The sequence below is a fragment of the Perissodus microlepis genome, chromosome 4, assembly GCF_051167445.1.
Source record: "Perissodus microlepis isolate ML-2025 ecotype Zambia chromosome 4, ASM5116744v1, whole genome shotgun sequence".
Taxonomy (NCBI): Eukaryota; Metazoa; Chordata; class Actinopteri; order Cichliformes; family Cichlidae; genus Perissodus; species Perissodus microlepis.
The window spans coordinates 20,262,093-20,289,088 of NC_140464.1; the positions used below are offsets into that span (position 1 = coordinate 20,262,093).

Consider the following 26,996-nt stretch of genomic DNA (forward strand, 5'->3'; position numbering starts at 1 on the left):
GCTGTAAAGCTGTAGCCATTGACAGTGTACGGCTGTAGTTACTGTAAAGCCATAATGAATGCAAGTCTGTGAGTAAAGCCACAAATAGTCAAAGCATATATGCAAAGGTTGACACATCATCCTGTTGGTATAGTTTGCACAGACAGTTTGACATCATGTTTTAAGTATACTGTTAATTTTTTTTCCCATTAAAAGCAATTCTTGCTGTTGTGATGTGACACCATTATTTCTATGGATAAATACATCATGCAAACATAAATCACTGTTGTTTTCTATCAGAAACTCAATATATGAAGGTTTTGTGCCTTTATAGATCCACTGTGATCTGCAGATTATAATGTAGATGTAACATCACTAGACTCATGAAAAGACTGAAATGTATTGATAAAACAGAAAAATATCTCTTGCAGCTCATAATCTTTTTATATAAATGGCAAATTTAAAGTCAAAATCAAGATTTTCAGAATACATTTGACTTTGTCAGGGAAATATCTGTCTAAAACAACGAATAAGGGAATGATATATACTCATTTATTGCACAGGTTGGCTCGTTTGTACTAATACTAATCTGTAATTTTGACAAACCCGGTAACCAGTCTGTTCAGTGAAATTAATTAGACAGAGGCTTAAAACTGCTGCAGGAGCAGGTGTGGCAGCAGTCTCACCTTGAGTATGACATTAATATTTGTACAGGGAAGGAACCGTAATTTTACTCAGCTGCTGTAGAGAAGTATATTTTAGCTCAAACGTTTCTGTTTTTTTTCTTTCATTAATTGAAATGAATATTTTGCACTTTGTATATTTTGCTATTAATATTAATAATATTAATATTAACTGTGGCAGGGGTGTGGTCTGCTGCAGTGGAGGCTCTAAGCAGCGGAGTGCTTAGAGCGGTGCTGAGGTGTGGCAGAGAGGGCAGGTATGAGAGCTTAATGTAATGATCTTCTTCTTCTCTGTGTATATATAGTGACGGCAGAGGCGGAGGAGGGGATGTGGAATGGAGCAGCTGTTCCTGAGTGACTGGTGTCAAAAAACGTCCAAACAGTTGCTAAAACAAAATAAAACGGACTTGCACTTGTGTGTGTGGGTCCTTATCACATTAATACTTTGACAGTTTGCACACATCACCAAGATGAAGCTGTAATTCTAATAAAAGCTTAAAATGTTTGAAATTATTTAGTATAATTAGTCCCAAGAGGAGGATCAGAGCAGTCAGCTTCATTGTGATGAACAGGTCAGTGCTGCAGATTAGTTTCCCTGGACTGTGATACTAAACCTCAGGAGCACTGCTACACTTTATATACTGAACAGGTGAGCTCAGGATTGCGTGTGTTTACATTTTTACAGCGTGAACATTCAAACACTCATCTCCTCTCTTTTTAAATCATTCTGTCAGAGCACTTTGCCACACCCTTTGTTCAATTGTACATTTAAACAAAAAGGGTATGCAAAACCAGTTTCATTTCTAATTATAAATGAACAAGAGGGATTCTTTTGGTGTGTCACTGAGTCTTCATTTTGTCTTTTGCTTTGTAAAATTATTATGTGTATTTTTTTATGCATGTGTTGGTGTTTTCTGGTACTAGGACCCAGTGTTTGGAGTTTTGTCTGATTTTGTCCCAGTATCCCTCTGTTCACTGTCATGTGCACAACTGTAGCTTCCCTCCACCAGTGTGTGAATGTGAAAGTGAATGAATAATGGAATTGTAAAGCGCTTTGGGTGCCTTGAAAAGTGCTATATAAATCCAATCCATTATTATTATTATTATTATTATTATTATTATTATTATTATTATTATTATTATTATGTCCTCCCACATTGTGTATTCCTGTGCCCAGTGTTTCGTGGGATTTTTTTATGGTAGTTTATCTGGTAGTCTTTTCCTGCTGAATTATGTTGAATTTCCAACAATAAAACTTTGTTTTTTTGCTCCTGTTCTGCATCCTGAGTTCTGCATGTGGATCTGCAACCAGCCCACTATAAAGCACAACATGTGGCAAATTTGATAAAAGTTGGTAGAGTATGGAACGAATAGTCAGAGCTTCCTACCTAATACTACATGAAATATTGCACTGCAGTATTTTTGAAATCCCTCAAACCTTTTAAAGATGCGTTAATAATGTTTTAATGCTGTATTGCTGTATCTACGTTTGAAATTATGTATTGATTCCTCATTACTCTGTTCTAAAGGCTTAGCACGGCAAACATGATTTAGCTATAAGAAGTATTAACCATGGAAGCTCATCTGTCTGTGTTTTTTGTTGTTTCGTAAATCTAAATATATATTTTGCTCTTGATATGTTTATTTGACAGTTCAAACAGATCTCCAAGTACAGATGAAGCTGCAACTCTATTATGTTTAAAGATCAACATATTTGAAATTACTCAGTGTAATTAGTTAAATAATAGTAAACTCAGGACTGTTTTCACACAGGGCTGTTTTGCTCTCTGATGACTTTGCCACACCTTATCTTACTGACGTCTGCTGCAATCTCTAATTATGTCTTAATAAAAGCATGTTGAAATGCAAACAATAAAGTTATTCAGGTGTTCATTGATTCAGGTCACCTTATGTGTCACAGGCACACACACCCATCTTATGTACATCATGTCCTTTCCTCCTGGTTGCGTAAAGTAACTCACCTTTTGACAATCCTGTGATCAGCCTGCTATTTAGAAGAAGGAAGATCTTCATTTGATGCCACATCAGTAAGCTGGAAACTGCTGGCTTTGTTGGTAGGGCTGGGGATCGTCACTGATTTCTAGAATCGATTTGATTCCGATTCACAAGGTCCCGATTCAATTCAATCCACAATTTCGATTCGATTCGATTTGAATTGGGGGAATTTTGCCTCAGGCAGTCAGAAATATTATAATTCTGATCATTTATCAGTTCTGACACTTGTGAGACTTCATCAGAGGTGTGAGCATCACAGCAGATCCCTTTGTGTCAGTGTAACTGAGGATAAAACACAGAAAAACATGAAAGAGTTTTTCCTGGCCTGGCTTTTTATAGCCGATAACCTTAAAAATTTTCTGCAGTAGAACAAAAATGGAAAAAAAAAACATGAATCAACATCTGAACATTACTCGATGCAGCTGAAGTGAAGCAGAGTAAAGTTACAGAGGTTTTATTAGAGGCACAGCTAAGCGTTTTGCAATTGGTCATAATTTTAAAAAGTTTACATTTCTTCGGTATTGAACAGTAGAAATGAGGCTCTTGTCGGAAATCGTTAAATAAACAGCATAAGCGAGTAATACAGGAAATGGATATTTTTAAATGGGAAACTGTTCTTAAAGTACACTGAGAGAGGGAGAGAGAGCTTTGCAGGAAGTGAGATTTTATCGTGGTGGAAGCAAAACAACAAAAGTAAGAGGGAATGCATGACAATGTTTATGTGAAGCCAAATGTGAAGCTTAGTTTTGATTTTCTTTTGCTGCTGGTTCAGTGCATTTTGATTGGAGAGGGATGAAACCTGCAGCTTCAGAATCTAGCGCAAAGCGTGGACCTGACCTGCATCAGAATCAGTATGGTGTCGGCTTTCAGCCCCCACGGCGTGTCCTTGTACGTGCCATCGGGTGAGAAAGCCGACATCTCATTGATTTGTGTTTACGTCTTTCTCCGTTTACCTGCTCTCATTTACTGTTTTAGCTGTTTGGTGGTTGTTAAAATAGTTCTGTGAGGTTTAACCTGAGATTCTGGCGTTTCTGGCAAAATACATTTATATTTAAAAATCGATTCAGGATTCTAATGAATCGATATGCTTTAGTTAAGCTAAAATCGATTTTGATCGGAAAATCGATTATTGAAACCCACCCCTAATTGTTGGCTCCTCTTACCTGATGTTTTGTGGTGTTTTGCTTTTGCTTCTACCTCATCTGTATATTCTCATGTGCTATGAAAAACATAATGTGAAAAAACTCATATTAGAATTAGAACAAAATGGTAAGTCATTAGAAGATGCCTTTGCTACACTCACCTCAAGAACCTATAATTAACAACCTGAGAAAACTAAAACTAGAATTAATTCAAATGTTTACTAAGAAAACACAATTTCATGTGCAAAGGCTGCATTTAAAAAACTTTGACCATGAAAATGACTATGTAGTTAGGTCTTCTCATATCCTCTGCCAGAACCTCTGAACAGACATACAAGTTACTCGTCAGCTTAAATTAAAGTAACTCATACAATTTTTTTTTACAACAATTTGGAATACAGGAATTAAACTTCTGTTACCCATGGAGATTTTCTATTAGAGTGTTCGTTTTAGAGAGGATTGTGAGTTCCCAAGGAAATATAATACATCAGCATTCAGGCTTATCTTATGGTTTCTATTTTTTTTTTCTTTTTTTTTTTTTTTGTCACTGAATGATTGTTTTATTTTGAACATGACTAAAATAACAACAAAATACACTTTAAACAATAATGAGACAAAGAAAGGGTTGGTACAAACAAACTTAAAGGTAAACTTATTTGATCCTACCTCAATATACATGTATACATGTATAATTACATACAATTATATAAGTCTACAAACAGATATCACGCATAAAAATCCTAATAATGATGAAGCTAAATGTTGGGTTTAATTGTGCCTGTCTGTAGAACAACTGAACTGTTTTGAATAAAAAAAGGGTCAACTCATATCTCAAATCAGGCAACATGTATCTCATTTACAGTGACAGTTTTTTTTCTTTTTTTCCCCCTTCCCTTCCTTCCTCTCCCCCTCCTTTTTACATAAAATATAATTACCATTATATAAACAATCATATATCTATGTCTATACATACATATTTATATACCTAAATAAGTATATACAAAGGAGGGGGGGGGGGGGGAGTAGAAAGAAAGAGAAAAAATCAAAACAACCCCCCCCCCTCAAAAAAACAATACACCTGCCCAGACCAATGTGCATAATCTTGGAGCAGATATGGGAGGAGGTCAACCCTCCCAGTTTTACTTATTAAAGTAATCTATAAAGGGTTGCCAAATTAGGTAAAACTGTTTATCATTATCTCTCAATGAAAATTTTATTTTCTCCAACTGTAAATGATACATTGTGTCTCTTAACAAAGAAGAGTGAGTTGGGGGGGCTTTATTTTTCCAATTTAGAAGTATAAGGCGTCTTGCAAGCAATGTTATAAAACTCAAAGCACAAATTTGTTTATTATTTAAGTATTTAACTGTAGCTACACCAAAAAGTGTCATTACTGGGTCTGGGGGGGAGCTGTTTTTTAAAAATATCAGACAAAGTTTTAAATATTTTAGACCAGTAGGTGGCGATATTAGGACATGTCCAAAACATATGTGACAATGAGGCAGAATTCTGGCCACATCGATCACATCTTGAGTCAGCCCCTGGAAACATCCTTGAAACCTTCAATTTAGACAGATGGAGCCTATGCAGGGCCTTAAATTGTAGTAGTCCGTGCCTGCAGCAGACAGAAGTGGAGTGAACCAGTTCTTGTGCCTTAGTCCATTGATCTTCAGTGATGTTAGTACCCAGTTCTTCACTCCAAGCGTTTCTCAAGTGGTCCAATGTAGTTGTACTGTCAATTTGCAAAAGTTGGTTGTAGATCCTAGAAATAGCTCCTTTCTTTAGTGGGTTCATTAGGAACAGATCATCTGAAACTAGCTTTTGTGGTTCATTAGGAAAGGATGGAAACATTTCTTTAATAAAATGACGTATTTGTAAATACTTGAAAAAATCTCTGTTTTCTATGGAAAATTTTTGCTGGAGTTGTTGAAACGAAGGAAAAAGATTATCAATAAACAGACCCTTGATTGTGTGTATCCCTTTGGAAGTCCATAGCTGGAATGTTGATCCTGAGAGCAATGTGTATGCTTGATTATGAATTAATGGTGTAAAGATTGAACATTGACGCCAATGAAAATGGCCAAAAATAGGCCAAAACTCTTTGTAAAATTCTGCAGGAAAACCATCTGTACCTGGAGTTTTATTGTTTGGGAGATGCTGTAAATCTTCATGAACTCAGACATTAAAACAGATGAATCCAGAGCCACTATTTGTTTGCCATTTAGTTTTGGTAGATTTATATTGTTGAGAAATTCTTCAATGGCAGCATCAGATGGATTAATATATAATGTGTATAAAGCTTCATAAAACTCTTTAACACATCTATTTATTTGTTCTGGATCATGAGTAATGTTTCAAGCTGAATTCTTTATTGAATAAAGAGTTGTTGTTTTCTTTGTATAGTTTTAACTAGTTAGCAAGGAATCTCCCAGATTTGTTGCCCTGTTCAAAGTTTTTCAAATGCAGCCTTTGCACATGAAATTGTGTTTTCTTAGTAATTATTTAATTTTACTCCAGTTTTAGTTTTCTCAGGTTGTTGATTATATGTATGTGAGGGCAGCAAAGGCAGCTTCTAATGACTTACTTGCTATTTACTTATTTATTACTTTCTTATTATTTCTTATAAGAACAGTAAGATATTATCTCCCCCCCCCCCCCCCACAGCATTTCATAATACAGATGGACAGTGACCCAAAACACAGCCAAAGCAACCCAGAGGTTTATTAAAGCAAAAAAGTGGAATATTCTTGAATGGCCAATTCAGTCACCTGAAAACCAATTGAACATGCATTTAATTTATTGAAGACTACACTTCGAACAGAAAAGCCCAAAAACAAACAGCAAGTGAAAGCAGCTGCAATAAAGGACTAGCAGAGCTTTAAAAAGGATGAAACCCAGCATCTGGTGATGTCCGTCAGTTCAAGACTTCAGGTTGTCATTACCAGTAAAGGTTTTTCAACCAAGTATTAGAAATAAACATTTTATTTTTAGTTATTTAACTACTTAATTTGTCTAATTACTTTTGAGCCCCTGAAATGAAGGGATTGTGTTAAAAAATGCTTTAGTTCCCCATATTTTTATGCAGTCTTGGATTACCAAGACTGGTAATCTGTTGGGGTTTTTTTTTTTACCTTCTTCAGGCCAGTTAGCCTTCACTCCATGTACTTTAAATCTCACTGCACATCTGTCATTCATCTTTGCAGATGCCTTCGCACAACCTACCTCCTCCCCATCTCTGCCTCTCATTACTCAGGCTCCATTCAAGCCTCGATCTTCATCTCCATCACCAATGTCTAGTCTCTGGGGGGTCCTGCCCTAATCCCTATCCCTGCTGGTATTCCGTTCTGCTGTGATGGGCCAACTGGGTCTAATCACCAAATACCTCAAATTGTATTCTGTACATCAACAAATCATGTTCAATTCCAGACCGCAGCTCTTTACCAGCTCTTTCTGTTTAAAATGTCCAGATTTGGGCACAATTGTGCCCTGCCCTGGTCCAGTTGCTTCCCTCCCAGACAATGGGTACGATAAAAGATGGTGGTCTTTATTGTGTCCTCTAAGAGTTTCAGGTGAACCTGAATAAACTGTCTTACCATTGTTTCCGAGTCCTCTTCTGCCTTCTCTGGGATGCCTGTCAATGCTGCAGGCCTGGAGCTCTATAACAGTTTCTTTGAGGTTTTAAAATTTTCTTGTGAGAGTTGGGTCATTCCCTTTGTGAGTGATGTCACTAACTGTAGGTCTTGAGTTTTTGTCAGCAAGTGTTTTCACCTGCTGCAAACTGTACTCCATAGACTCTCGCAGAGTTTGAAACTCTATGTGAAGGAATTCCATTTAACAGGTTTGCAGAGCAAAACACAAACTGTTTGTGTGCAGTAAGTCACAGAGTGTGTCTACTACTGTAGCTAAAGGTACAGCTGCTGTAGGGAGAAAAGAACAAAAGATAACTTCACTCACAGATGGAGAAAGTTGTAGGAAAGATAGGGCAAGACAGGAAGAAGAGAGGTTAGATTTAAAGGTAAGGTGCTCATGGTCAGAGTTAGGTTACATCAAGTGGAGCAGAGATAAATTTGAATTTAAACTGATGGTACTCAGAATCATTCATTGAATTCCACCATCATACCACCTTTATACCAACTAGCATAAAGATAGTATAAACTTTCTCCTATAAAGTCAGTGTAGGAGATGGTAATCAGCCAAAGCAAAACAAAACAGTTTGTGGAATATTGGGTTAGATTTTGTTGAATTGAGTTGTATAAATCCACAAAGAGCACTAAATCAGAGCAGCAGTAGCACAGGTCAGAAATTCTAGACTTGTTATTCTTTCATTACAACTAATCTTAGGGTTCCCCCACCTCCTGATTGTACTTATTTCTGTTTAGATGTGGCTGCACAGTAAAAAAAACAACAACTTTGTGTTCCCATGTACTAATATTATTATATTAATACAGCAAGAGGTTCCGTTAGCTTTGCACAAAAATGGCTGGTGGAAATGTCCTTCAAATAGCTACTTTTTACTTTCTTACGTTCTTTACTTTTACTTGAGTAAAGAAGTTGAATCGGAACGTCAAATTCAGAACTCAAAGCCAGCCATCCATCTGAGCTCACCACCTCAGCTGCTGACCTCCTCCCTCCATCGGAGTGTCCATTTTGGTTTCTGTAATGCTTTAATTAACAAATGATTGCATGACATGTTCTGTACTTGATTTAAAAAAAAGGGAAAGGCATTAAAATTATTTATGAAATAAAAAAGCGGAATGAACATCCTCTGAGTGTGATGATTTCATAATTATTATTTGGGATGTTGGAAGACTTCTCTGCTTGGTTGCAAACCTGCCTAAATTCATATTAGTTATTAGTTCCATTATAACCATCAATTTAGGTTCTTATGATATGGTATATTATGTACTACAATGTCATGTACAAGCATTTATGAAGCTTTTTTTTCTAGTCTCGTCAGCCACTCAAAACCCTTTAGACATTATAAAAAAGAAACAAGTGGTTAGGGTTTTTAGAACCACTAAAAATCAGAGGACTGTGTTATTATTGAAACCTGATTACTAGAAACAAAGATTATATTAGTTTAAAAAGAAAAATACTTCAACACATCCTTCTTCCTTTTCAATTATCCAAATTTGTATTTCCATTAGGAAAATTTACTGGCAATTACAAAAGCCCCCCAAAATATTACATTTTCTAATAACACTGGTGAGTATTATAAAATATAACATTTCATTGAAGAAACTTTTAAATATTTTATAGGTACGGTAATTCATGTAGAAAAACAATTGATGCATTAATAGTTTTATTAAGATGAAGAGCGTAAAAGTCTACATTCTGGGGAAATGTCTGGAGTATCTCATCTTAAATAACATACAGTTACTATGTAATTATATGAAAGATAAAACTGGGGCCATGTGTGGCCATCAGTATGATTGAGAAAAATCAAGAAAACAAGTGACATTCAGAATAATCATAACATTATTCAAAACAAATATATTGTCATAGCTTTTATATTCCCCATACTTGTCATCAATGGGATAGTTCCAAAGCACAAAAAAAAAATCCATCATAATGTCTGTTGAAAACTTTATCACAGTCACAGTTGTTATCTTTTGGCATTTTTGGTGTAATTGTTGTCGTAGTTTTACAATGCTGTCATTGAATCACTGTTGTAATATAAAACTGACAATATATATGCATAACAAAAATCCCCAAATAACTAGTTGTGGATATATGGATATATATTTCTGTTCAGATTATTGCACACTATTACATTTATTCAAGACATTTGCATGATAAGTTTAATAAAAGATAAATATATTTGTTAAATATAAGTAAATATTAAATGTATATTACACTTTATAACTCACTTGGAAGAAGATAATTGTGTGTTAAATAGTTATCCATCCTCAGGTTTACCCAGACCCCTTTTCTTACATCTGAAACAAATTAAATTTAAATCCCAACTAAACAAGAAGAACAGAAGTAAACATTGACAATAAAAAAAAAACATCCTTTCACAGTTTTAGTGGTTTTTATGGGGTTTCCATCTGTGATTTTCCTGTTTAATAATAGATGGTAAAGACAAAGAGTCCCAGTACAAGAGGGATTACATTCATTCTGACAGAAGATGCGTTATTTGTTGTTGTCGTGGATGATTTAGTTGTTGAAGAAATTGTAGTGGTTGTTGCGGAAGTGGTTGTTGTCGCAGCTGTTGTTGTGGTTGTTGACGCAGTGCTTGGATTTGGAGTAGCTGTTGTTGTTGATGATGATGCTGTTGAAGCAGGTATTGTGGTCTGAGCAACAGCTGATGTTAGAGGTGATTTTATGGTTGGTGAGGCTGTTGATGTTGTTGGAGCATCTGGGCTTGTTGTTGGGGCAGCTGTGGTTGTGGTTGAAGCAGCTGTTGTCATTGTTGGTGCAGCAGTTGTTGTGGTTGCAGATGCGGTAGCTGTGGTCACAGCAGATACTGCTGTTGTTGGAGCACCTGTTGTCAATGGTGGAGCTACTGTTGTTGTGGTTGGTGCCACCATTGTTGTGGTTGGAGCAGCAGTTGTGGTGGTTGGTGCTACTGTTGTTGTGGTTGGTGCAGTTGTTGCTGTGGTTGGAGCAGCAGTTGTTGTGGTTGGTGCAGCTGCTGTCGTTGTTGGAGCAGCTGTTGTTGTGGATGGTGCCACAGTGGTTGTGGTTGGAGCAGCAGTTGTTTTGTTTGGAGCAGATGTAGTTGTGGTTGTTGTCACAGCGGTTGGGATTGGAGCAGATGTTGCTGTGGTTGGAGCAGCTGTTGTCGTTGTTGGAGCAGCTGTTGTTGTGGTTGGTGCCACAGTGGATGTGGTTGCAGCAGCTATAATTGTGGTTGGAGCAGCAGTTGTTGTGGTTGGTGCCAAGGTGGTTGTGGTTGGAGCAGATGTTGTTGTGGTTGGTGCTGCAGTGGTTATGGTTGGAGCATCTGTGGTTGTCGTTGGAGCAGCTGTTGTCGTGGTTGGTGCCACAGTGATTGTGGTTGGAGCAGACGTTGTTGTTGGTGCTGCAGTGGTTGTGGTTGGAGCAGATGTTGTTGTGATTGGTGCCACAGTGTTTGTGGTTGGAGCAGCTGTGGTTGTGGTTGGAGCAGCTGTTGTCGTTGTTGGAGCAGCAGTTGTTGTTGGTGCCACCGTTGTTGTGGTTGGAGCAGTTGTTGTTGTGGTTGGTGCTGCAGTGGTTGTGGTTGGAGAAGCTGTGGTTGTGGTTGGAGCAGATGTTGTTGTGGTTAGTGCTGCAGTGGTTGTTCTTGGTGCAGCTGTGGTGGTGGTTGGTGCCACAGTGGTTGTGGTTGGAGCAGATGTTGTTGTGATTGGTGCAGCTATTGTCGTTGTTGGAGTAGCAGTTGTTGTGGTTGGTGCAGGAGTTGTTGTGGTTTGAGCAGCAGTTGTGGTTGGAGCAGATGTTGTTGTGATTGGTGCCACAGTGTTTGTGGTTGGAGCAGCTGTGGTTGTGGTTGGAGCAGCTGTTGTCGTTGTTGGAGCAGCAGTTGTGGTTGTTGGTGCCACCGTTGTTGTGGTTGGAGCAGCTGTGGTTGTGGTTGGAGCAGATGTTGTTGTGGTTAGTGCTGCAGTGGTTGTTCTTGGTGCAGCCGTGGTGGTGTTTGGTGCCACAGTGGTTGTGGTTGGAGTAGATGTTGTTGTGATTGGTGCAGCTGTTGTTGTTGTTGGAGTAGCAGATGTTGTGGTTGGTGCAGGAGTTGTTGTGGTTTGAGCAGCAGTTGTTGTGGTTGGAGCAGCTGTTGTTGTGGTTGGTGCCACAGTGATTGTGGTTGCAGCAGCTGTTGTTGTGGTTTGAGCAGTTGTTGTTGTTGTTGGAGCAGCAGTTGTTGTTGTTGCTGCTACTGTTGTTGTGGTTGTTGCTGCAGTGGTTGTGGTTGGAGCAGCTGAGGTTGTGGTTGGAGCAGCTGTTGTCGTTGTTGGAGCAGCAGTTGTTGTGGTTGGTGCCACCGTTGTTGTGGTTGGTGCAGCTGTTGTCGTTGTTGGAGTAGCAGTTGTTGTGGTTGGTGCAGGAGTTGTTGTTGGAGCAGCAGTTGTTGTGGTTGGAGCAGCTGTTGTTGTGGTTGGAGCAGCAGTTGTCGTTGTTGGAGCAGCAGTTGTGGTTTTCGATGCCACCGTTGTTGTGGTTGGAGCAGTTTTTGTTGTGGTTGGTGCTGCAGTGGTTGTGGTTGGAGCAGCGCTGGCTGTGGTTGGAGCAGCTGTTGTTGTGGTTGGAGCAGCTGTTGTCGTGGGTGGAGCAGCTGTTGTGGTTTTTGGTGCCACCATTGTTGTGGTTGGAGCAGCTGTTGTCGTTGTTGGAGCAGCTGTGGTTGTGGTTCGTTCCACAGTGGTTGTGGTTGGAGCAGATGTTGTTGTGGTTGGTGCTGCAGTGGTTCTGGTTGGAGCAGATGTTGTTGTGATTGGTGCACCTGTTGTCTTTGTTGGAGTAGCAGTTGTTGTGGTTGGAGCAGCAGTTGTTTTGGTTGGAGAAGCTGTTGTTGTGGTTGGTGCCATAGTGGTTGTGGTTGCAGCAGCTTTTGTTGTTTTTGGAGCCACAGTTGTTGTTGGGGGAGCAGCAGTTGTTGTTGTTGCTGCTACTGTTGTTGTGGTTGGTGCTGCAGTGTTTGTGGTCGGAGCAGCTGTTGTCGTTGTTGGAGCAGCAGTTGTGGTTGTTGGTACCACCGTTGTTGTGGTTGGAGCAGTTGTTGTTGTGGTTGGTGCTGCAGTGGATGTGGTTGGAGCAGCTGTGGTTGTGGTTGGAGCAGCTGTTGTCGTTGTTGGAGCAGCAGTTGTTGTTGTTGGTACCACCGTTGTTGTGGTTGGTGCTGCAGTGGTTGGAGCAGCAGTGGTCGTTGTTGGAGCAGCTGTTGTCGTGGTTGGAGCAGCTGTTGTCGTGGTTGGAGCAGCAGTTGTGGTTGTGGTTGGAGCAGTTGTTGTTGTGGTTGGTGCTGCAGTGGATGTGGTTGGAGCAGCTGTGGTTGTGGTTGGAGCAGCTGTTGTCGTTGTTGGAGCAGCAGTTGTTGTTGTTGGTGCCACAGTGATTGTGGTTGCAGCAGCTGTTTTTGTGGTTTGAGCAGTTGTTGTTGTTTTTGGAGCAGCAGTTGTGGTTGTTGCTGCTACTGTTATTGTGGTTGGTGCTGCACTGGTTGTGGTTGGAGCAGCTGTGGTTGTGGTTGGAGCAGCTGTTGTTGTGGTTGGTGCTGCACTGGCTGTGGTTGGAGCAGCTGTGGTTGGAGCAGCTGTGGTTGTGGTTGGAGCAGCTGTTGTCGTTGTTGGAGCAGCAGTTGTGGTTGTTGGTGCCACCGTTATTGTGGTTGGAGCAGCTGTGGTTGTGGTTGGAGCAGCTGTTGTCGTTGTTGGAGCAGCTGTGGTTGTGGTAAGTGCCACAGTGGTTGTGGTTGGTGCTTCAGTGGTTCTGGTTGGAGCAGCAGTTGTTGTGGTTGGAGCAGCGGTTATTGTGGTTGGAGCAGCTGTTGTTGTGGGTATTGCCACAGTAATTGTGGTTGCAGCATCTGTTGTTGTGGTTGGAGCAGCTGTGGTTGTGGTTGGAGCAGCTGTTGTCGTTGTTGGAGCAGCAGTTGTTGTTGTTGGTACCACCGTTGTTGTGGTTGGTGCTGCAGTGGTTGGAGCAGCAGTGGTCGTTGTTGGAGCAGCTGTTGTCGTGGTTGGAGCAGCTGTTGTCGTGGTTGGAGCAGCAGTTGTGGTTGTGGTTGGAGCAGTTGTTGTTGTGGTTGGTGCTGCAGTGGATGTGGTTGGAGCAGCTGTGGTTGTGGTTGGAGCAGCTGTTGTCGTTGTTGGAGCAGCAGTTGTTGTTGTTGGTGCCACAGTGATTGTGGTTGCAGCAGCTGTTTTTGTGGTTTGAGCAGTTGTTGTTGTTTTTGGAGCAGCAGTTGTGGTTGTTGCTGCTACTGTTGTTGTGGTTGGTGCTGCACTGGTTGTGGTTGGAGCAGCTGTGGTTGTGGTTGGAGCAGCTGTTGTTGTGGTTGGTGCTGCACTGGCTGTGGTTGGAGCAGCTGTGGTTGGAGCAGCTGTGGTTGTGGTTGGAGCAGCTGTTGTCGTTGTTGGAGCAGCAGTTGTGGTTGTTGGTGCCACCGTTATTGTGGTTGGAGCAGCTGTGGTTGTGGTTGGAGCAGCTGTTGTCGTTGTTGGAGCAGCTGTGGTTGTGGTAAGTGCCACAGTGGTTGTGGTTGGTGCTTCAGTGGTTCTGGTTGGAGCAGCAGTTGTTGTGGTTGGAGCAGCGGTTATTGTGGTTGGAGCAGCTGTTGTTGTGGGTATTGCCACAGTAATTGTGGTTGCAGCATCTGTTGTTGTGGTTGGAGCAGCTGTGGTTGTGGTTGGAGCAGCTGTTGTCGTTGTTGGAGCAGCAGTTGTTGTTGTTGGTACCACCGTTGTTGTGGTTGGTGCTGCAGTGGTTGGAGCAGCAGTGGTCGTTGTTGGAGCAGCTGTTGTCGTGGTTGGAGCAGCTGTTGTCGTGGTTGGAGCAGCAGTTGTGGTTGGTGCTGCAGTGGATGTGGTTGGAGCAGCTGTGGTTGTGGTTGGAGCAGCTGTTGTTGTGGTTGGTGCTGCACTGGCTGTGGTTGGAGCAGCTGTGGTTGGAGCAGCTGTGGTTGTGGTTGGAGCAGCTGTTGTCGTTGTTGGAGCAGCAGTTGTGGTTGTTGGTGCCACCGTTATTGTGGTTGGAGCAGCTGTGGTTGTGGTTGGAGCAGCTGTTGTCGTTGTTGGAGCAGCTGTGGTTGTGGTAAGTGCCACAGTGGTTGTGGTTGGTGCTTCAGTGGTTCTGGTTGGAGCAGCAGTTGTTGTGGTTGGAGCAGCGGTTATTGTGGTTGGAGCAGCTGTTGTTGTGGGTATTGCCACAGTAATTGTGGTTGCAGCATCTGTTGTTGTGGTTGGAGCAGTTGTTGTTGTGGTTGGTGCTGCAGTGGTTGTGGTTGCAGCATCTGTTGTTGTGGTTGGAGCAGCTGTGGTTGTGGTTGGAGCAGCAGTTGTTGTTTTTGGAGCAGCAGTTGTGGTTGTTGGTGCCACCGTTGTTGTGGTTGGAGCAGCTGTTGTTGTGGTTGAAACAGCTGTTGTCGTTATTGGAGCAGTAGTTGTGGTTGTTGGTGCCACCGTTGTTGTGGTTGGAGCAGTTTTTGTTGTGGTTGGTGCTGCAGTGGTTCTGGTTGGAGCAGCTGTGGTTGTGGTTGGAGCAGCTGTTGTCGTGGTTGGAGCAGCAGTTGTTGTTTTTGGAGCAGCTGTGGTTGTGGATGGAGCACCTGTTGTTGTTGTTGGAGTAGCAGTTCTTGTGGTTGGAGCAGAAGTTGTTGTGGCTTGCTCAGCAGTTTTTGTGGTTGGAGCAGCTGTTGTTGTGGTTGGTGCCACAGTGGTTGTGGTTGGAGCAGCTGTGGTTGTGGTTGGAGCCACAGTAATTGTGGTTGCAGCATCTGTTGTTGAGGTTGGAGCAGTTGTTGTTGTTGTTGGAGCAGCAGTTGTTTTTGTTGGTGCCACCGTTGCTGTGTTTGGAGCAGCTCTCGTTGGAGCAGCTGTGGTTGTGGTTGGAGCAGATGTTGTTGTGATTGGTGCAGCTGTTGTCGTTGTTGGAGTAGCAGTTGTTGTGGTTGGAGCAGCAGTTGTTGTGGTTTGCTCAGCAATTGTTGTGGTTGGAACAGCTGTTGTTGTGGTTGGTTCCATAGTGGTTGTGGTTGCAGCAGCTGTTGTTGTTTTTGGAGCAGTTGTTGTTGTTGGAGCAGCTGTTGTTGTTGTTTCTGCTACTGTTGTTGTGGTTGGTGCTGCAGTGGTTGTGGTTGGAGCAGCTGTTGTCGTGGTTGGAGCAGCTGTTGTCTTGGTTGTAGCAGCAGTTGTGGTTGTTGCTGCTACTGTTGTTGTGGTTGGTGCCACAGTTGTTGTGGTTGGAGCAGATGTGGTTGTGGTTGGTGCAGCTGTGGTTGTGGTTGGTGCAGCTGTGGTTGTGGTTGGAGCAGCTGTGGTTGTGGTTGGAGCAGCAGTTGTGGTTGTTGGTACCACCGTTGTTGTGGTTGGAGCAGTTGTTGTTGTGGTTGGTGCTGCAGTGGATGTGGTTGGAGCAGCTGTGGTTGTGGTTGGAGCAGCTGTTGTCGTTGTTGGAGCAGCAGTTGTTGTTGTTGGTACCACCGTTGTTGTGGTTGGTGCTGCAGTGGTTGGAGCAGCAGTGGTCGTTGTTGGAGCAGCTGTTGTCGTGGTTGGAGCAGCTGTTGTCGTGGTTGGAGCAGCAGTTGTGGTTGTGGTTGGAGCAGTTGTTGTTGTGGTTGGTGCTGCAGTGGATGTGGTTGGAGCAGCTGGGGTTGTGGTTGGAGCAGCTGTTGTCGTTGTTGGAGCAGCAGTTGTTGTTGTTGGTGCCACAGTGATTGTGGTTGCAGCAGCTGTTTTTGTGGTTTGAGCAGTTGTTGTTGTTTTTGGAGCAGCTGTTGTTGTGGTTGGTGCTGCACTGGCTGTGGTTGGAGCAGCTGTGGTTGTGGTTGGAGCAGCTGTTGTCGTTGTTGGAGCAGCACTGGCTGTGGTTGGAGCAGCTGTGGTTGTGGTTGGAGCAGCTGTTGTCGTTGTTGGAGCAGCAGTTGTGGTTGTTGGTTCCACCGTTATTGTGGTTGGAGCAGCTGTGGTTGTGGTTGGAGCAGCTGTTGTCGTTGTTGGAGCAGCTGTGGTTGTGGTAAGTGCCACAGTGGTTGTGGTTGGTGCTTCAGTGGTTATGGTTGGAGCAGCAGTTGTTGTGGTTGGAGCAGCGGTTATTGTGGTTGGAGCAGCTGTTGTTGTGGGTATTGCCACAGTAATTGTGGTTGCAGCATCTGTTGTTGTGGTTGGAGCAGTTGTTGTTGTGGTTGGTGCTGCAGTGGTTGTGGTTGCAGCATCTGTTGTTGTGGTTGGAGCAGCTGTGGTTGTGGTTGGAGCAGCAGTTGTTGTTTTTGGAGCAGCAGTTGTGGTTGTTGGTGCCACCGTTGTTGTGGTTGGAGCAGCTGTTGTTGTGGTTGAAACAGCTGTTGTCGTTGTTGGAGCAGTAGTTGTGGTTGTTGGTGCCACCGTTGTTGTGGTTGGAGCAGTTTTTGTTGTGGTTGGTGCTGCAGTTGTTCTGGTTGGAGCAGCTGTGGTTGTGGTTGGAGCAGCTGTTGTCGTGGTTGGAGCAGCAGTTGTTGTTTTTGGAGCAGCTGTGGTTGTGGATGGAGCACCTGTTGTTGTTGTTGGAGTAGCAGTTGTTGTGGTTGGAGCAGAAGTTGTTGTGGCTTGCTCAGCAGTTTTTGTGGTTGGAGCAGCTGTTGTTGTGGTTGGTGCCACAGTGGTTGTGGTTGGAGCAGCTGTGGTTGTGGTTGGAGCCACAGTAATTGTGGTTGCAGCATCTGTTGTTGAGGTTGGAGCAGTTGTTGTTGTTGTTGGAGCAGCAGTTGTTTTTGTTGGTGCCACCGTTGCTGTGTTTGGAGCAGCTCTCGTTGGAGCAGCTGTGGTTGTGGTTGGAGCAGATGTTGTTGTGATTGGTGCAGCTGTTGTCGTTGTTGGAGTAGCAGTTGTTGTGGTTGGAACAGCTGTTGTTGTGGTTGGTTCCATAGTGGTTGTGGTTGCAGCAGCTGTTGTTGTTTTTGGAGCAGTTGTTGTTGTTGGAGCAGCTGTTGTTGTTGTTTCTGCTACTGTTGTTGTGGTTGGTCCTGCAGTGGTTGTGGTTGGAGCTGCTGTTGTCGTGGTTGTAGCAGCAGTGGTGGTTGTCGCTGCTACTGTTGTTGTGGTTGGTGCCACAGTTGTTGTGGTTGGAGCAGATGTGGTTGTGGTTGGTGCAGCTGTGGTTGTGGTTGGAGCAGCTGTGGTTGTGGTTGGAGCAGCTGTGGTTGTGGTTGGAGCAGCAGTTGTTGTTTTTGGAGCAGCAGTTGTTGTTGTTTGTGCCACCGTTGTTGTGGTTGGAGCAGCTGTTGTTGTGGTTGAAACAGCTGTTGTCGTTGTTGGAGCAGTAGTTGTGGTTGTTGGAGCCACCGTTGTTGTGGTTGGAGTAGTTTTTGTTGTGGTTGGTGCTGCAGTGGTTCTGGTTGGAGCAGCTGTTGTCGTGGTTGGAGCAGCAGTTGTCGTGGTTGGAGCAGCAGTTGTGGTTGGAGCAGCTGTTGTTGTTTTTGGAGCAGCTGTGGTTGTGGTTGGAGCAGATGTGGTTGTGGTTGGAGCAGATGTTGTCGTGGTTGGAGCAGCAGTTGTTGATTTTGGAGCAGCTGTGGTTGTGGTTGGAGCAGATGTTGTTGTGATTGGTGCACCTGTTGTTGTTGTTGGAGTAGCAGTTGTTTTGGTTGGTGCAGGAGTTGTTGTGGTTGGAGCAGCTGTTGTGGTTGTTGCCACAGTGGTTGTGGTTGGGGGAGCTGTGGTTGTGGTTAGAGCAACTGTTGTTGTAGTTGGTGCCACAGTGGTTGTGGTTGGAGCAGCTGTCGTTGTGGTTGGAGCATCTGTTGTTGTTGGAGCAGCAGTTGTTGTTGTTGGTGCCACCGTTGTTGTGGTTGGAGCAGTTGTTGTTGTGGTTGGTGCTGCAATCGTTGTGGTTGGGCCAGCTGTGGTTGTGGTTGGTGCTGCAGTTGTTGTGGGTAAAGTACAGGTTGGTCCACTTTTTATGGTACCAACACTCTGCATGAAAGGTAGAGAACCCAGGCTTGAAGCAGCTGCACACAGGGTGCTGGATGCACAGCCGTAAGCTGGAAAATCGTTGGCGCCATCGTTCACTGTAGATGAAAAATCCCAGTTTCAACAATTTCACATATTTTTAGACATACATGACTGTGTAGTAGCCTTTGAAAATTAAGACATACTTATATAAAAATATAATATTAATGGGTATAAGTTCGAAAAGTTTTCGAGGCATCATTTCAGTAAACTATTTCCATTTAGCAAACATAAATATCTTGTACATAAAAAGTAATCTAACATCTTTTTTAATCTGTTCTGTTTGCTGAAAATGCTGAAACTTGAAATCTTACTGTAGTGACTTTTGTGTGTACTCTAAGACCTGAGTTGTGTGTTCAACATTTCTAATGTATAATACCATACCCACCAGTAAACAATTTTTAATTAGACACACGAACAGAGCCTGATTTTCAGTCAGTTGTTTTGTGACTTTCACATTCAAGGTATTGAAAACATGTACTCACAATATCAGAAGCCAAAGTGATTTCCTTTTAATGAACAGTGTTCCTACACTCGGTGTTCTATTATCACATATGTTTTTTTCCATTTAAAGCAGGTAACTGATTTTTCCATCATCAAGAAATCAAAGTGCTCCTCTTGATGTTTTCATGTGGATTTTCTTTACTTTGCTCTTTTTGTGATGGACATTTATCTCTTTGTTTTCAGCTCTTGTTTTATACAAATGATTAGTCATGACAATAACTGACAGATTAATAAGTACCTCCATGCTACAAATATTGATTTATTTTTTTTTTAAGTTTCGGGAGTACTTCTTAACTAATATATTTATGTGTTGTGGACAAATATGTATCATTTCCTACACTGATTAGCAAATCTTCATCTTTAAAGATTTAAAGTACAAAATCACATTCATTACAGATACGGATAAATTGCTTGGTGATGGTTTTCCCAACTGATTGAAAAAAAAGAAGGTTTGTTGAATTTATTTTATGTAAAAACCAAATTTAAAGATGCTTTTTGTTAAAGTATACATGATGAAGACTCACTCATTGATTGAAAGCATTGGTTCTCCACTCCCTGACATTGCAATGGTGTGTTGCACTGAGAGGTGGAACAATAGTTACATATTAGGCCGTTACTTGACTGAGGAGTAGGGGCTGAAACAGAAAAGAACATCATTTCATTTTAGAACAGAATATTTCAGCAGATATCAGAATATTGTTTCTTATCCCTTTCTGTCATGTCTGTTCGGTTATGTGTCTTTAACTTAACTGATTTCTACTTACCAGCCAGAGTTGCTGAGTTGCAGTTATTCGTGTTGCAGCACGTGGCAGATGCAAGAGCACTTTGAACACCCAGGTCAACTGAAAATGTCTGAGAGCAGGTAGTTGGACACAGGAAGGAAGATGCACATGCCTTGTAGATTTGTGTTGCCGTAGTTCCAGATGAGGTAGCTGCAAAGTAATTTTAATATTTTTAATGATGAATTTTATTAATGTTAATGGAAAGCACACATAGCTTCACAGGTATTTGAAATTTACTGAACTGTATGAAATAATATGAAGAAAAGATTACCTAAAATAGTAGCTGTAACACACATGGTCTCTGAAGAACATGTTTTTGCTACTGTGGTTGAACACGTCTGATCTGTGCAGGTTTCACACTGAAGGGCTCCAGCTGCAATCAGGAGAGAAACAATTCAATTCAATTTTATTTATATAGCGCCAAATCACAACAAAAGTCGCCTCAAGGCGCTTCATAGATACAGAGAGAAACCCAACAATCATATGACCCCCTATGAGCAAGCACTTTGGCGACAGTGGGAAGGAAAAACTCCCTTTTAACAGGAAGAAACCTCCGGCAGAACCAGGCTCAGGGAGGGGCGGCCATCTGCTGCGACCGGTTGGGGTGAGAAAAGGAAGACAGGATAAAAGACATGCTGTGGAATGAAAGGACTGAAGTTAAAATGAAAGATTACAGGTTTTTAAATACCCCACTATACTGGCATTATTAAAGAGTCTTTATCTCTTCTATTTTTTAAGCTGTTGCACAGATTGATGAAATGCTGTTAATCTCTTTAACATCTGTATAAATATATTTTTTAATAAAGTGACATGAAACACTACATTAGTGTTAATTTAAGGTTAATGAAATAAGGATTATTTAAATCACGGAGGCCTGCTCCAACAACTGTCAACCATTTAACAGTTTCTGAGTCTATATTTAAAATATTATAATTTTTATGGCATTGGTAGCACCAACTAGTGCAGACCTTTCCAAAGTGTGGGGCCCGCCCCCTGGGGGGCGCAGAGCCATTGCAGGGGGGGAGCGGAATGAAAAGGAGGGGGAAAAAACATAGGTTTGGACACTGCTAGCACGGGGCGCCTACAGAAACGCAAAGCAGGAGATGAAGCGTCACTGAACATGTTTCCAAACCAACTTCATTCTAAGCCAAAGACTAGAAAATATGGTGAAGCATATCTTCCCTTTGGCTTCACCTGCACAAGTGCCAAGGTAGGTCTCCCCTGCAGAATTCATTTTCCCTTCGTAGGTAGCAGCGCTGGGCTGTTTAAATCACGGACAAACAGGATCCCACAGTTGTTTATGTTTTTAAACCCATTTTGCACAGAGAGGCATTTTTTGAAAAATGTATTGATAGCAATGTTGAATATTATTACACATGAAAAAAAAAAAAAAACAACTACACGTAAAATAATCACACTGTGACGCCTCTGCCTTTCTAAATGGAGGATGTAAGCGTGTAAAACCTGAAGATAGTAAGATTAACAGTATTTCGTCTCTATCTGCCATTCTGCAATTCATCTCATGTAAACAATAACGTGGCGCACAGCGTGACGTAAAAAAAAGGCACATACCTTTGACGTTGAGTGACGAACTCTGTATTCCTCGTCCACACGTAAACGCAAAAAAGGGTTTAAAAAATCTCCATTTTCGGTGATTCGAAACGCAGTTTACGTGTGGACGAAACAGCTGCGTTTTCAAAAATACCCGTGTAGGTGTGGACGTAGCCTAAAAGAGTTAGTAGTTTATTTTACCTGTCATTTATTGCAGATTACTTGTATTTGTTTAATTGTTTACTAAATGTTTGAGGTGTGAAATAAACCGCAAGAAGGGGGCGGGGGCGCGAACATTTTTCTTGTAAAACAAAGGGGGGCCTAGCAAAAAAAGTTTGGGAACCACTGAACTACAGTAGTGCAAGAAAAGAATGTTGATTACAGTTCAGCGTTTAACTCAATAGTGCCCAGCAGACTGTTCACAAAGCTGAGGGATCTAGGACTCAACAGCCGTCTGTGTGCATGGGTGCTGGACTTCCTCACTTGCAGAACTCACGTGGTGAGGGTGGATAGATGCGTCTCTAACAGCGTCACCATTAACAGGGGTGTGTCCTCTCGCCACTGCTCTACTCCCTCTATACTTCAGACTGTGTGGCCACCCATGGCTCCAACACCGTTCTGAAGTTTGCTGACGACACCGTGGTGTTGGGCGCCATCTCCAACAACGATGAGGAGGCCTACATTGATGAAGTGAAGAATCTGGCATCATGGTGCCAGGATAACCACCTCCAGCTGTACGTCGGCAAGACCAAGGAGCTAGTGGTGGACTTCAGAAGGAGTCAGCACAGAGACTACAAGCCCATTATCATCAATGGAGCTCCAGTGGAGAGGGTGCAGTCCTTCAAGTATCTCGGTATCCACATTTCCTCAGACCTGACATGGTCTGCCCACATTCAGGTCTAGACCAAAAAGGCTAGGCAGCGCCTGTACCACCTCCGACAACTGAGAAAGTTCAGGGTCTCGCCAGTGATCCTCAGGACTTTCTATGCAGGCACTGTGGAGAGCATCCTCACACAGAACATCACATCCTGGTTTGGGAACAGCTGTGTTAAGGACCAAAAAGCTCTTCAGAGAGTGATCCGTACAGCAGAATGCTGCTGCAGGATTGCCCCTCCCCCTTAGGGACACCTACACCAGGAGATGCTGGACTAGAGCAGGTCAGATACTGAAGAACCCATCCCATCCTGGCAACAAACTGTTCCAAGGTTCCGTATCATCCGGGCAAGGACAGAGAGACTCAAGAGGAGCTTCTAGCCCCAAGCCATCCGGGCCCTAAATCTTAACAAACTGAACTAAGATTTTCAACAAAGTACTAATCCTAATATCCATCATTATGTCCTTCACGTATATTTGGTCATCACTTTTCCTTATTTCTAGTATGAAGTAGACCTAATCCACTCAGTAAAATAATTTGAACAAACTGAAATATTTCCACATCAGTTTGCCAAACAGATTCAGAAACAGATTTTATAAACGAAAACAAAAAGTCTGGCATATCTTTCTTAAAGGCTCCTGTTTTTGTTTGTTTGTTTGTTTATTTGTTTTATTTTAATTGGGTCTAACACATGCAATAATCTATATTCCCTACGGATATGCTGACAGATATTTGATTTCCTGTCAATGCTTTGGAAAGAAACTTAGTTATGTTTGTGGTTTGATCCACCACAAACATAACTAAGTGATCCTCTTGTAAAGTGTTTGGATGTTTTTGGGAAAAGACATTTAATACATGTATGAAATAAATTTTAAGGTTTTTGTTTGTTTGGTTTTTTCTTTTCTTTTACTGTTAAATTCGAAGTGTTTTAGTGTTAGATTTGAAATGCTTAAATCAAATCCTGAATGATAAGAAAAAGTGTAGTTACCTGTACTGGATATTCCCAAGAGAAGGATCAGCGCAGTCACCTTCATTGTGATGAACAGGTCAGTTCTACAGATTAGTTTCCCTGGAGTGATACTAAACCTCAGGAGCACTGCTACACTTTATATACTGAACAGGTGAATTCAGGATTGGGTGTGTTTAAATTTTTAAAGCATGAACAATTAGAAAAATCATTGGTCAAAGGGTGTGGTACACTACCACACCCTTTGTTCAATTGTACATTGATACAAAAAGGGTATGCAGCAGCGTCCTCGTTTTCTGTTTTGCTATGTAACATTATTTTAGTTACATATTCATGCATGTCTCGCATTTCTTTACTTACTAAATTAATGTTACTCCATTAATACTGGTCAGAGTTGATAAAACCTGGTAGAGTATGGAATGAATAGCCATGGTGAGATAATTCCTACCTCATACTACATGAAATATTGCAATGCATTAATGCATTATTTTTTAAAATCCCTCAAAACCTTTTGAAGATTTAATGTACATTTACCTACAGTTTAATGTATATGTATTCCTCATTACTCTTTTTGAAAGGCTTAGCACAACAAACAATGTTTCGGCTATAATGGCACGAGCCATGGACATTGTCTGGCTATAGTTACTGTAAAGCCATAATCAATATAAGTCTGTGACCTGAGCTAGAAACAGTCAAAGCACATATGCAAAGGTTGAAACACCATCCCATTTGTATAGTTTGACATCATGTTTTAAGTATACTGTTAAATTATCATGATACATTTTTCCCCCCGATTAAATGCAATGCAATTCTTGCTGTTGTGATGTGACACCATTATTTCTATGGATAAATACATCATGCAAACATAAATCACTGTTGTTTTCTATCAGAAACTCAATGTATGAAGGTGATTTGTGTCTTTATAGATCCACTGTGACCTGCATATTATAATGTACAGGGTGGGCCATTTATATGGATACACTGTAATAACATGGGAATGGTTGGTGATATTAAAGTCCTTTTTGTGGCACATTAGTATATGTGAGGGGGCAAACTCCTCAAGATGGGTGGTGACCATGGTGGCCACTTAGAAGTCGGCCATCTTGGATACAACTTTTGTTTTTTCAATAGGAAGAGGGCCATGTGACACATCAAACTTATTGGTAATGTCACAAGAAAAACAATGGTGTGTTTGGTTTCAACGTAACTTTATTCTTTCATGAGTTATTTACAAGTTTCTGACCACTTATAAAATGTATTCAATGTGCTGCCCATTGTGTTGGATTGTCAATGCAACCCTCTTCTCCCACTCTTCACACACTGATAGCAACACTGCAGGAGAAATGCCAGCACAGGCATCCAGTATCCGTAGTTTCAGGTGCTGCACATCTCGTATCTTCACACCATAGACAATTGCCTTCAGATGACCCCAAAGATAAAAGTCTAAGGGGGTTGTTGTACCCCATATACCACACCAAACCATCACTTTTGTTGTTCCAACAGTCTTGGAGGGATCCATCCAATGTTGGTTAGTGTCAGACCAATAGCGGTGGTTTTGTTTGTTAACTTCACCATTCACATAAAAGTTTGCCTCATCACTGAACAAAATCTGCTGCGTGAACTGAGGGTCCTGTTCCAATTTTTGTTTTGCCCATTCTGCAAATTCTGTGCGCCGATCTGGGTCATCCTCGTTGAGATGCTGCAGTAGCTGGAGTTTGTAAGGGTGCCATTTGTGAGTAGCTAATATCCGCCGAAGGGATGTTCGACTAATGCCGCTCTCCAGTGACATGCGGCGAGTGCTACACTGTGGGCTCTTGCTGAATGAAGCTAGGACAGCCACTGATGTTTCTTCATTAGTGACAGTTTCTTGCATCCACATTTTGGCAAATCCAACACTGAACCAGTTTCACGAAACTTAGCAAGCAGTTTGCTAACTGTAGCATGGGAGATGGGTGGCCTCGTAGGGTGTCTTGCATTGAAATCTGCTGCAATGACCCGGTTACTGCATTCACCAGATATCAACACAATTTCGATCCGCTCCTCACGTGTTAACCTCTTCGACATGTCAATGGCTGTGAACAAAGAGAAACTTGTAAATAACTCACGAAAGAATAAATTTACGTTGAAACCAAGCACACCATTGTTTTTCTTGTGACATTACCAATAAGTTTGATGTGTCACATGGCCCTCTTCCTATTGAAAAAACAAAAGTTGTATCCAAGATGGCCGACTTCTAAATGGCCACCATGGTCACCACCCATCTTGAGGAGTTTTCCCCCTCACATATACTAATGTGCCACAAACAGGACTTTGATATCACCAACCATTCCCATGTTATTACGGTGTATCCATATAAATGGCCCACCCTGTAGATGTAACATCACTAGACTCATGAAAAGACTGAAATATATTGCTGAAACAGAAAATTAACTCTGCAGCTCATAATCTTTTTATATAAATGGCAAATTTATAGTTAAAATCATGATTTTTAGAATACATTTGACTTTGTCAGGGAAATATCTGTCTAAAACAATGAATAAGGGAATGATATATACTCACTTATTTATTGCACAGGTTGGCTTGTTTGTATTAATACTAATCTGTAATTTTGACAAGCCCAGTAACTGGTCTGTTCAGTGAAATTAATTAGACAGAGGCTTAAAACTGCTGCAGGAGCAGGTGTGGCAACAGTCTCACCTTGAGTATGACATTAATATTTGTACAGGGAAGGAACCGTAATTTTACTCAGCTGCTGTAGAGAAGTATATTTTAGCTCAAACTTTTCTGTTTTCTCTTTCATCAGTTGAAATGTATATTTTGCACTTTGTTAGTTTTGCTATTAATATTTATAATATTAATATCAATGCTTTGACAGTTTGCACACATCACCAAGAACAGATGAAGCTGCAACTTTAATAAAAGCTTAAAATGCTTGAAATTATTTAGTGTGATTAGTTATGCAGTGGCAAACACAGGACTGTTTTTCAATGACTTTTCCGCACCCTCTCTTATTGAGATATAATCTATTTATATCTTCACAATAGCAAGGATGAAACATAAGGTATTCTTTTTATCAGGTCTGTGTGTGTGTCACAGGCACACACACCCCTTTCCTATGCACATCATGTTTTGTTTTTTAATTCTGGCTTCTCTTCTGTGTGTGTTTCGTGCATTGGTAAAAGGACAACAAAAACGGTTGATTTTCATGCAGGATATTTTTACTTTATATTCTGGTTTATCTCGTTATTCAATACCTAGTTTCATTAGACTCCCTCTGCACTCTCTGAATTGAAGATACTTAACTCTTTGCTGAATCCAAGATGTAAATTTACTGATCTTGTATTGAACTTTATGTCACTGTGGCGGGGGTCACACATTTACCTTACCTGAAAGAGGAGTGAAAGAAGCCATTTATGTCCACTGTGAGCAACCATCTTCGAACAGAGGCGGTGGTTTACGACACCAACTGTCTGCCATCTATAATTCAGTTTTGAGATGCCTCCCCAGAAGCCTTAACGCCCACTCACACCCTGGGCCATCTGACCTCAGGAAATCACATGATAGGATGGGGATGGGTTTCACAATGAGCTCACCCGAAACCCTGGCTGATTGTGACCCACACCCGTTTTCACATCTTGGCTCATGTGATTAGGTAGAGGATCATCAGGGGGTAATTTTGTCCCTCTTTTGGGGGGAAACTCCCACTGGGTTTAAATCTGGGACTCTCCACCATTTGACCCTTAGAACTGAAGAAGCTTCTCGGATGAGAGGTGAAACGTCTTCAAGCAACTTAAAGAAGTCCAGACGCTTTTCTTTCCAAGCTCCTTAGACTACGATGACCTGGATGACTGAGAACCTTCACAGACATTTA

At 41.7% G+C, this 26,996-nt stretch overlaps 1 protein-coding gene across 1 annotated transcript; it reads right to left on the bottom strand.

Annotated features, from left to right (window-relative positions):
* Window positions 1-9,885: 9,885 nt before the first annotated feature.
* LOC146388857 (uncharacterized) lies at window positions 9,886-23,192 on the bottom strand. Its single transcript, XM_084924861.1, has 11 exons — window positions 23,147-23,192; window positions 20,005-20,106; window positions 19,716-19,883; window positions 19,476-19,586; window positions 18,381-18,506; window positions 17,341-18,215; window positions 15,695-17,049; window positions 14,782-15,070; window positions 12,996-13,836; window positions 11,307-11,945; window positions 9,886-10,013 (listed from the first exon to the last, which is right to left on the bottom strand). Exons 1-11 carry the CDS (start codon window positions 23,190-23,192, stop codon window positions 9,886-9,888), a joined length of 4,680 nt encoding a protein of 1,559 aa, XP_084780987.1.
* Window positions 23,193-26,996: the final 3,804 nt, after the last annotated feature.

Bases quoted from the DNA above. Each gene is read 5' to 3' on its own strand.
- LOC146388857 (XM_084924861.1), bottom strand. From the start codon at position 23,192: ATGAAGGTGACTGCGCTGATCCTTCTCTTGGGAATATCCAGTACAG. The intron at 13,837-14,781 runs ACAGCTGCTCCA...GCTGCTCCAACC, and splicing joins CTGCTGCTCCAACCACAACC to ACAGCTGCTCCAACCACAGC. The intron at 10,014-11,306 runs CTGCTCCAACCA...CAACAACCACTT, and splicing joins TGCTCCAACAACGACAACAG to CCGCAACAACCACTACAATT.